General features: G+C 35.0%; 1 protein-coding gene across 3 annotated transcripts in view; it reads left to right on the top strand.

Moving 5' to 3' along the window:
• Window positions 1-11,969, top strand: part of LOC106059594 (uncharacterized) — a 60,081-nt gene that overhangs the window by 16,274 nt on the left and 31,838 nt on the right. For all 3 annotated transcript variants that reach the window (XM_056017742.1, XM_056017744.1, XM_056017743.1), the window contains 3 exons: window positions 912-967; window positions 3,618-3,725; window positions 7,289-7,470. In XM_056017742.1, coding sequence (XP_055873717.1) covers window positions 912-967; window positions 3,618-3,725; window positions 7,289-7,470 — 346 coding nt within the window. The remainder of the gene's footprint in view (window positions 1-911; window positions 968-3,617; window positions 3,726-7,288; window positions 7,471-11,969) is intronic.

Raw genomic sequence — 11,969 nt, 5'->3', positions numbered from 1 at the left:
TTTAATTGATTTTCATTTTTTTTCTTGAAAAAATAAAAACCGTCAATTAGTGTTTTCGCCCATCTTGTATGTCTAGAGCATAGACATAAATAAATATAGACTGGCCAATGAAAGAGTTTTATGAAACGAAAATTTGTGACTTGCAATTTTGTGTACTTTATTATAAAGCATTTATGAGCAGTATAAAAGTTAAGTATTCATATCTATATACACCTATATATATTGTAAATAAGGAGGCAGTGTAGTTTTGTTTAAACTCTAAGAATGAAGATCATGCAACTTTTCATAATTCGGAAATCCGAATACAATAGATATACATGTTTTCAAGTTACATGAAGTTACTTCCTTCAGCCAGTCTATATTTATTTATGTCTATGGTCTAGAGCTATAGTTATATCATTTGGAATATTATAAAATGCTTTAGATCAATACATTCGATTAACCAGACATTATTTCTGGAGGGTGGGGTGTGGGCTGAGCAGGAGATATCGAAGTACAAAAAGTTCCACTGTACGCGATTGGTTCTTCCAAAACCGATGTTGGCTCTAGACCTAAAATCCTAGATCTAGAATCTAGATCTCTAGCCAAGTTTTAATTGATTTTGATTTTTTATCTTGAAAAAATAAAAACCGTCAATTTGTGTTTTCGCCCATCTTGTATGTCTAGAGCTAAAGTTATATCATCTGGAATATTATAAAATGCTTTAGATCAATACAATTGATTAACCAGACATTATTTCTCGAGGGTGGGGTGGGGGGTGGGCAGGAGATATCGAAGTACAAAAAGTTTCACTGTTTTGTAATCTAACATTCATTATTTATTAAGAAAAAAAAATCGCTTTATAAGTTGTTTAAAGTAGGTAATTTCTTTTTAAAAGAGAATTTATTTTTTTTTTAATTCGGTTTCTACAGTATGAAAGCAGTTTCAATCTCCTTGTGTGAGGAACGCTACACTGGCAATTTTACTGGTAATTCTTACACAAACTTGTTAAGCATTGTGTGAGTGTATGGACTAATTGGAACTAAGAAGGATGAAATAAAGTTTACTGCAATTCCTCTATTCAGCTTGCTAATTCTTTATAAAAAAAGAAACTAAAACATGCCTGGACGAGATTCTTGAAAACGGCTTGTTCTGTTGTCACAGATAAATATTAACATTAACATACTGTAGACGTTAATTAATAATAATAATAATAACGGAGACTGTGTTTATCAATCAACACCGATAACGGTAAACTCATGTGTACCTCAAGGAACAGTCTCAGGTCCACTACTTTTTTTAATTTACATAAATGATTTACCCAAATTGCATAACTTCAGGAACAAAAGTCAGATTATTTGCAGACGATTGCATAATATATAGAACAATAAAAACAACACAAGACACAGATATTTTACAAAGAGAATTAGATGAATTACAGAAATGGGAATCAAATTGGAGCATGTCTTTCCACCCTGAAAAATGTCAGTTGTTAAGAGTAACAAAAAAACTAAAACAAATTAATTCCACTTATCTTATTCATGGCGAACCAGTAACACAGCCTAAAAACGCAAACTACCTAGGTGTTATAATAAATGAAAAACTGTCATGGAATCCACATATTGATGAAACTACAAAAAAAATCAAAAAAACATTAGGGTTTATTAAAAGAAATTTCTATAAATCAAATAAGAACATAAAACTAAAATGTTATTTAACCTTGGTTAGGCCAATAATAGAATATGCATCCTCCGTTTGGGACCCCTCAACTCAAGAAAACATTAAGAAACTGAAACAGACTCATAATAGAGCAGTGAGATTCATAACAAACGAATATTCACATTTGACTTGAGTAACACAATTAGAGCTATTAGAGCATGGAATGGGTTGCCTGAGCTTGTCAGGAAAACCAATGACTTGGCAGAACTTAAGTCATTGGTTAATATGCATGACTAAATGCATGGCGCGTAGGACGTAATCATCTTCTTTTTTGAAGTAACGTCTGTTCCAATCCTTTGCTTTCACACAAAACACAACATCAAACACTGACGTAATATCATATAATATTAGCACATCCTTCCAGTTAAAGCTGTTATCACTTTTGCCCATAGACATAAATAAATATAGACTGGCTGAAGGAAGTAACTTCATGTAACTTGAAAACATGTATATCTATTGTATTCGGATTTCCGAATTATGAAAAATTGCATGATCTTCATTCTTAGAGATTAAACAAAACTACACAGCCTCCTTATTTACAATATTTGTAATACTTATATAGGTTATGTCTGAAATAGATATGAATACTTAACTTTTATACCTGTTCATAAATGCTGTATAATAAAGTACACAAAATTGCAAGTCACAAATTTTCGTTTCATAAAACTCTTTAATCGGCCAGTCTATATTTATTTATGTCTATGCTTTTGCCTCACTCAGAGCAAGCATAACCATTGTCCGCCGGTGGTCGACTAAGATTTTGTTTTCAGCGTCTGTAAATTATCTTTTTTTTTTCTTATACCAAAAAGCTTAAATAGGTAACATAAAAAAATGTCCAAGACTAACGAAAATAAGAGTATACATATGCTCAATCATACATTAGTGCTTACGACTAAATTTAACCATTGTGTTCTTCGTTGTTTTGGTCTGATTAGTTTTAAAAAACATTTCGGTCAATCTGCGCTTCGTAATAGCTACTCAATTACATTGCTGTGAACCCTTTTTTTTTTTTCCAGATAACGGTTATTTTCAATATTTGCGAACAGACATTCTTTGTCTTGATTACTTTCTCGGGTTGAAAGGCGCCATTTGTAGTTGTGCAATGCTCCACTTTTAACACGTATGCCATAGGTTGGCCAACCCCGGTCTAAACAAAATACCTCCACTTGTTTTGGTCAGCAGCTGTTTCTAGAAGGGTATCAAAAGAGAGGCCGGTCCATTCTTTTACGTTGTCCAGCCAGGATGACCCTTTCTTCGTGGTAAATCCACTGTACCCTCAAATATGACTTTTGACTGTGAGTCATGTCTTATGATTTTACCGAACTTGGTTTCGTATTTTAAAAATATCGACTTTAGCCAAGCAGTATTGACTTGTAAAAGTACAAACTTATTAGTCTTGTTTTTTTATTTTTTAATACCCAGCAAGGGGCGTAATTGGAATTTTGGGTGCCCCCTCAAGTGGGGGCCCTTGTTGATTTTCAAATTATCCTCACCCTAGCTACGCCACTGTACCCAGCAGTGTTCTTTAGCATTTACTCACAACGGCTTTGATTCTTCATTCTGCTTTAGCATACAGCGTCCAACTTTCACATACAAAATAGAAATAGAAAAGGTAAACGAACGAACCCGAATCGAACGAACCGAACTCAAACCACACTTATGACCGAACCGAACCAAACCCGAGCTATACTTGTCATCTAACTGAACCCGAACTTAAATCTGACCAAATTGAACCGAACCCGAACGTTGGGCTTGATTCCCATCTCTAATAGAAAAACAGAGACCACTAGCGAAAAATAAATCTGTAATTTTAATTGGAAGCTGATTTAAATATTGAAACTTTAATTTTTTAATAAAAGAAATACGATGTGGCTGATTTGAATGTTTTTCTAATATATAAAAACTTTTTTTCGCCCAAGGAACGAAAATAACCGCAGAAAATCCAATAGGAGTTATCACTGGAAATTGCTGGAGTGGAATAGAAAATTGCAACTCTACTATGGCAGCTGTCAAAGATGCGACTTTAGGTAGGGCTGATTTTATTATCTTTTATATATTTTTAAGTGGGGTGGTGCGCGGTGTCTGAGTGGTTAAGCACTTGCCTTCCGAATTAGTGGTCCTGGGTTTGAATCACGGTGAAGACTGCAAGCTTGAATTTCGGGATGTTTAGGGCACCCAGCTCTAATGGGTACCTGGCTTAGGTCAGGAAAAGCAAAGGCGTTTGGTCGTTGTGCTGGCCACATGACATCCTGCTCGTTAAACGTTGATCTTAACCTTAACATCATCTGCCCTATAAATCGTAAGGTCTGAAAAGGGAACACTTTTTACTATATTTTCACGAAACGACCTGTTTTTTTTTTTTTGTTTTCTTTGCGGCGATATGCCTACCAATATCCGATAGCTCGTTTGATAAAGGGAAAAGGCTTTCACTAAGCCCTAACTACGACACTGGATATGCAAAGGAAAGGGAATGGTTAATAATGTAATTATTAAGGAAGACTAGATTGAAGAAAATAAAGTCTATGTGCTTCTTCTTTTAGCCAGCTTTTTGCTGCTGAGCTGTGAGCTCTTTTGCATACTATGCAAAGGAAAATGGTGTGCTGTTCTTCTCAGTTGTTCAGCACTGCTGTATAGAGTGTTGGGTGTTGGTTTTGTTGGGCTGTAGTGGAAGTAGGGTCTGCCTAACGTGGATTAAGAAGTGGCATTCAAAGAGGATATGTTTTACAGTTTGATAAGGGTCATTGGCGGATCCAGGGGGGGGGGCGGTAGGGGCGATCGCCCCCCCCCACTCGGCCGACCCCCCCCCCCCCCCACCGAAGGGGGATGCGGACGAATTTTGGTATAGAATTCACACAATATTTATACGAATTTATTACTTATGTTAATAATATATACTAATTATTTATATTTCAACCTATTTTTAGATTTTTTCGCCCCCCCCCTTTTCTAGTATTTTGGCTGATTTGGTAGGGTCGGGAAGGGGCGATGGCATCAATCCGCCTTCCCCCACCATACACTTTCGGGTGGGGTGCGGTCCTATTTATTTGTAGAAATCACAGCCTGCTAACAGAATTAATTAACTATCTATACGATTAAAACTTGTTATTGGTATTTTAACCGGTCTTTATATTATGTCGTTCACCTGTTGGCCGATTGGAAGGGGAGGAGCGAATACCTCTACTGCTCTTCCCATCTAAACCCTTTGAGTGGGGGGGGGGCGGTCCTACTTTTATTGAGAAATCATAGTATGTGAACAAAATTAGTCGAATATCTATATAATATAAACAGGTGGAAGTGCGATACATGCAATTACCTTCCCCCCATCGGACAAACCAATACTTTTTCTTTTTGTATTATAGTAAGAAATTACAAAATTAAAAAATGAATTACCAATATAATTTATATATGCTATAAAGTATATTCTTATATCGAGTCGCCCAACCCCTATTCTTTAATGCAAAATGCAATCATTAGCAGAAATTATAAAAAGCAGCGAGGACTAATCGTTTTCATTTTACCGCCCTTCCCCTTTCAGACAGAGTTTGTGTTATTTGACATGAATTTATCATAACTATTTTAAAAAATACTTTTCTTTGGAAAAGTTATAATTCAAACGAAATTTTTCAATATAACAGTCACGGTTGAGATGAGTTCAAAAGCCAGATAATTTTTTCCTAGTCGACTTTTACCAACCTTTACTCTATCTCAAATTTTTCTAGTTAAATAGATTTAGGACTATAACTCACAATTTATTCTTAAATTATATTGAATATTATTAATCGAATTTTTTTTTCGGCGGCGATCCTCAAAGCCTTAATCTAAATATGTGGGGTATCTTATCTTTTCAAAGAACAAATCGGTTGTATTTGCAATGTGTTAAGGGACTATAAATTCATATTAGAATATTTTTCCACATTCTAAAGGTCCTTTATAATAGAATAAATAATGAGCTGTAGGTCAGGAGAATGCGTTACTGCAGTGAAGAATGCAAGAAAACGCTTTTAGCGTCGAGGCTTTGCCCCGAACCTCACTGATGAATAATAAGCTGTAGATGTCAGGAGAATGCGTTTCATTCGTGAAAAATGCAAGAAAACGCTTTTTGCGTCGGGGCTTCGCCCCGAACCCCATTAATTAGTACTGAGCTGTAGATGTCAGGAGAATGCGTTTCTGCAGTGAAAAATGCAAGAAAATGCTTTTGGGTGTCGGCCCGAACCCCACCGAGGAAGCTTCAGCGCTCTCCCAGACCCCCAAGCTTGCAAGAGAAAGGCCTCAACATGACTTTTTTTTTTCTGTTTTTTTTCGCCGAAGATTGAGAAACTTCTTATTTTATTTTTATATATCGAATATATATATATATATCGAATATATATATATATATATATATATATATATATATATATATATATATATGCTATACGCAAGTTTATGCATAGGGTTTGGGTTTACTGGGCGTTAGGGTTTGGAAAAAAATCGCCCCTCCCCCCCACTCCAAAGTTCTGGATCCGCCAGTGATAAAGGTGGGCGCAGTGGCTACAGATGGAGAGTTGTGTGGAATTTATTTTGTCCATATGGTAATTTAACAGAGGTGTGTGTCCTGTTCTTAGCTGGAAGATTGTTGATTGCTCTTTGCGGTTGACGAAGTTAATACTGTCCAGTTTGTTAGGCCTGGTCATTTCTCTACACTAAATGCCAAGACAAAGTTTATGTACAAAATTAGAGATATTACATTACTCGAGTACCATCGTGTCTTCATTAAGAGATAGAGAGAGAGATAGATAGAGAGAGAGAGAGAGAGAGAGAGAGGTTAATGACTAAAATGTTTGGGAAGAACAAAGAAAAGTCAGTTGTAGAAAAAAAACTGTAAAGATGCATGTTGGCAAAGTCTCCAATAGTCCAGTTGTTTGCCAGTTTAAGTTCAGGGCAGTATAGATGCAGGATAGTAAAGTCTCCTAAGGTCCAGTTCTTTTCCAGTTCATGTTAGGGCAGTGTAGATGCAGAATGGCAAATCATTCTATAGGCCAGTCGTTTGCAAGTTAAGTTCAGGGCAGTATAGATGCAGGATGATAAAGTCTCCTATGGTCCAGTTATTTGCCAGTTCAGGGCAGTATAGATGCAGGATGATAAAGTCTCCTATGGTCCAGTTGTTTGCCAGTTCAGGGCAGTATAGATGCAGGATGATAAAGTCTCCTATGGTCCAGTTGTTTGCCAGTTCAGGGAAGTAAAGATGCATGATGATAAAGTCTCCAATGGTCCAGTCGTTTGATAGTTCAGGGCAGTATAGATGCAGGATGATAAAGTCTCCTATGGTCCAGTGTTTAGCCAGTTCAGGGCATTATGGATGCAGGATGGTAAAGTCTCCAATGTGTGACGGACCTCGTGAATGGCGTGTATGAGTAGATACATAGGTAGATATGTAGGTATATATATATATATATATATATATAGAGAGAGAGAGAGAGAGATAGAGATAGATAGATAGATAGATAGATAGATAGATAGATAGATAGATAGATATAGATAGATAGATAGATAGATAGATAGATAGATAGATAGATAGATATTTCACGACACCACACCTGTATGTAAACAGAAATGTTCCTGCCAACTGTAAGTTTTGGCAAAGAGTTCATAACCTTTAAGGTTTACAGCGTTGGATTTCGATATGAAGTAGAGAACCTGATCGTTTCTGTGACGGACAACACTAGTGTCGTCATAATATCAAAGAGATCGTTTGTCAGCGTCACAATACTAAAGGCTGGAGATACGCATTCTGTAAGTGGTCTTTCAACATTTTTATAAAGCTTTTATCAACTCACTCTGTCTGTCTGTCTGGTAAAAAGTTTGTACACATTATTTCTCCGACACCCAATCACGGATCAAGCTGAAAATTTTGGATAATCATTTCTTTACTACACAAGAATCAATTGAAAAGAATACTAGCGCTAAGTTTTTTTTAAAGTCTCCTTTGACAACTGCTTTCGTAACAGTGTTTATCAATGTTTTCTGAATTTAGCTGTTTAATATTGTGCCGATGAATTTGCAATCTAAATGGTGGAATTATAAAAATTAAGCAGTAGTGTTATGCGAGATCCTCAATTTTTTTCATACGTTTGTTCATGGACTAAACGTATATTGCTTTACATTGTAGTTATCTATTCCTATTTAAGAATTATTAAGGCCAAATGGCATTACTACCAGTGTTGGAAAAACAAGAACTATTTTAAATTATTTTTTGAAAGACAATCTCATTTCATCTCTGCCTATGGTCCCTTCTGGAGATACGCATTCTGTAAGTGATCTTTTAACATTTTTATAAAGCTTATATCAACTCACTCTGTCTGGTAAAAAGTTTGTACACATTATTTCTCCGACACCCAATCCCGGATCAAGCTGAAAATTTGGGTAAATTATTTCTTTTACCTAACTACACAAGAATCAATTTTAAAAAAATACTAGCTCAATTTTTTAAAGTATCCTAGGATAAAAGCTTTCGATAACAGTATTGATTTATGTTCTCAGGTTTGGATGTTTAATATTTTGAGGATGAATTTACAAATAAAATAGAGGAATTGTGATAATTAAGCAGTACTTAAACTGTTTGGTGAGCCCCTCAATTTTTTGAGAGTGTATTTGGGCGCATACTTTTTTTTCATGTCTGTAGTTCTGCATTGTAGTTATTCCTCTTTGAGTATTATAAAGGTCAAAATGGCATTACTACCAGTGTTTAAAAAAAACAAGAACAATTATAAATGACTTTTTTGAAAGACAATCTCATCTCATCTCTGCCTATGGTCCCTTCTTGGGCATAGGCTACCAACCAGCTTCCTCCAGGCGTCTTGGTTCGGGGCGAGTCTCTCCAACTGTCTTGCCACTGTCCCCACGTCTTGCCCATCTGCTTGGCATCAGCTTCTAAATTGCGGCGCCATGTTGTATTCCTGGGCCGTCCCCTCTTCCTCTTTCCTTTGGGGTTCCAGGTTAGGGCTTGCCTTATTATGTTGAATACAGGTTTGCAAAGGGTGAGACCTATCCATCTCCAGCGTCTCTGAAGGATATCTACTTCAATGGGCTGCTGCTTCGTTCTTTGCCACAGTTCCTCATTCGAGATCTTGTCTGACCAGTTGATCATAAGAATCTTCCTGAGGTAGGTATTGATGGATACCTGGATTTTTTTCCATGGTAATGATGTTGGTTCTCCAGGTGTCTGCTCCATATATACCATACCTCCTTATGAAAATATTGTTTTTTCTTTTAATAACAAAATACTTGATGTATATCGTTGGGTAATGAATTACTAGCTCGTAAGCCATTATGTGAAAACTCTAGTTTGACCGTTATAGTTTTTTCAAAGTATGAAAATAAATAAATTTAAAATAGGCCACAGAAGTAGAAAATATATAACTTGAATGGACTTAATGTCTTTGTGTATCTCCCGATTCAAGATTTCAATAGATAGTTGTTTATGAACATTTTGCACATCGTCTTATGAAGGTCTATCATGAGAATATTATATGGTCTAGTTAAGTCTAGTAGATCAATAATAGAATAAGCATCCTCTGTTTTGGGACCCTTCAACTAAAGAAAACATTAACCGACTGAAACAAACACATAATAGAGCAGTGAGATTAATTACAAACGAATATTCACGTTCGACTAGAGTAACACTTTTAGTACAATCACTAAGTTTAGAAAGCCTTCAGAATAGACGACTTAAAAGTAAAGTAGCAATTATATATAAAACAATGAATCATAATCTTCAAATACAAGAACAAAATTTAAATAAAATACTCAGACACTAAGATAAAAGTACACTCCACGTTCCATATGCTAGGACAAATTTGTACAAATACTCTTTCTTCCCTAGTGCTATTAGAGCATGGAATGGTTTGCCTAAGCTACCAGGAAAACCAGTGACTTAGTAGAATTTAAGTCACTGGTTAAAAAAAATGCATGATATGTAGGACGTAATCATCTTCTTTTTTTAAGTAAAATCTATATTATTAAGATAAGAAGATCAGTAAATAATCTTAACCTTTTTTTCGGTGGAAATAGGGCTGGGTAAAAAATGTTCTATTTATCAGTTACTAGACATATTTTACCCGCGACCTGCGGGTCTTTTTTTTGTGTGTGTTGCTGGCGATATAGTCTCTGAGAGTGTTTTGAAAATATTTAAATGAAATAATAATGTAATAATGTCTATTAACCCTCGAAAAATTGCTTGTATTGATGAAGGCATTTTTTAGTCTAACTAAGCCTGTGTTTTTGTTTTCCTTTGACGTCATTCTTTAAATAAAATGCTAAAAGAACACTGTAGGTGCACCAATGTCTATGAACACTTGATAAATGGCTCGTATTGATGAAGGCGTTTTTTAGTCTAGGCCGTGTGACGTAATGTTTTTTTTCCTTTGACGTCATATGGAATTAATTCTTCAAATGAAATGCTAAAAGAACTCGGTATAGTAATGTTTATTAAGCCTCGTTATGTTTAAAAAAGGAATGATATCTTCATTTAGATCTAATCTAGATTTTTAAAACTAAATCTAGATTTTTATTACAGTATATCTAGATCTGGATTTATATTCTAATTAAAATTATTTTAGAGTCTAGTATAGACTAGATTTAAATATAGAATTTTAATTTCTAGGCTTAAAGTGTAGATTTTGATTTCCAAACGTTTTGATCAATATTGCAATGGTATAATATACTAAAATAATCTACTATTTTTAAATTCAATGTTGCATTCAGTCTATTGATAGATTATCTATGACATTTTTTTACATAAATCTTATCTAAATTACAGCTACATTATTCCAAGTTCATATGTTATACCTAGACCTAGTAGATATAGATCTTAAGAGCGCTAAATAAGAAGTTTAATTTAGATAGATCTACATCCTCATTCTAGTTCCATTTAAATAAAAATGCCGATATCTCTGTTGATAGGGCTAATTGTGCTGAGATATCGAACTAAAAGCACGATATATCTGTTCTTTTCTCTTTTTTTTTTGTTTTTTAATTACAAATCAATGCTGAAAGATTATCTAAAATCGCTCGTCTGACATTGGCCTATTGTACATATCCGATAGATGTCATGCCGTAAAGTGTAATATATCTCTTTATCAGTAATAGGCTATTAGTTTATTATTAAGTTAAGAGAAATGCCTGGTCGTGCTGTTAGCGTGCTGAACTAATTATCTCTACGGTCGCGGGTTGTTTATTGGTTTGTATTACATGTTTCGGATGTTCCTTCAGTGTTGAAGATAGTTTACTTCCTAGTCTAGACATCCTGTTGGACGACGGGGGATTGGAGCATGCAGGGTTTAAACCAGGGACCATCGATAAATACGAACGACAGTCCAGCGCGCGAACTGCACGACCAGGCAGGGTTCATACCCTACTTGTTGCCATCCTCCATCGTCCAGCGAGAAGTTTATTATTTTTTAACTTAAAAGGAACACCCGAAACACGTAAAACAAAAAAAAACAAAACATTTTTACAACAGCAAATGAATCTTTGAAACATTATTACTTTTGACCATCAAAATTAAATCCCCTCTTGAATATTCCTTGCGAATACGCTGATCCGACTGGGATCAGACTTCGACGGAGGCCGCCTCTAAGTTTGTGTGATAACACAAACTCTCTTTGTAGTATTGTTTCAAATTAAAACATTTGCTTGCAGGCCTACATATATTTGATTAAAATTTGAAATGAATAGACTTAATTTTGTATGTCAATGTGTTAAAGTATAAAGTAGATCTTGAGGTAGACATAGATCTAGATCCAGACTAATCTAGAGTTAAAAATTGGCTTTTATAGAGTTCATTCTGTGCTGCTTGAAGGCTTTGCTCTGCGCATACATGACCTTTTTTCATAAATGAATATAGGCCTATCTCAACATGGCTACGCAGCTTTAGCGAACAGCGAAAGAATGTATTAAAAATTCTTTAGCAAAACAAATTTAAATGTTAATTTGATTAAAATATGAAATGAATGGACTATAATTAGTATGTTCATGTGTTAAAGCATAAAACTATCTTTGCGAAAAGAAGTTTTATCATCTTAGAGCTCAATAAGAGCTTTAGACCTAGAAATAGACTCAGTAGAGAGAAGTGTTATTAATGTGTAACCATTTGGTAATGTCTAATGAAAGAATGTGCATCGGGATATCTAAATTCGCAGATATAAATAACGAAGTAATGTAAACATGCTTTTGAAACATAAATGTGAATGTTAATTTTATTAAATAATGAAATCAATAAACTATATATTGTA

The sequence above is a fragment of the Biomphalaria glabrata genome, chromosome 18, assembly GCF_947242115.1.
Source record: "Biomphalaria glabrata chromosome 18, xgBioGlab47.1, whole genome shotgun sequence".
Taxonomy (NCBI): Eukaryota; Metazoa; Mollusca; class Gastropoda; family Planorbidae; genus Biomphalaria; species Biomphalaria glabrata.
The sequence above is the reverse complement of the archived record's forward strand: the minus strand, read 5'-3'. Positions and strand labels throughout refer to the sequence as shown.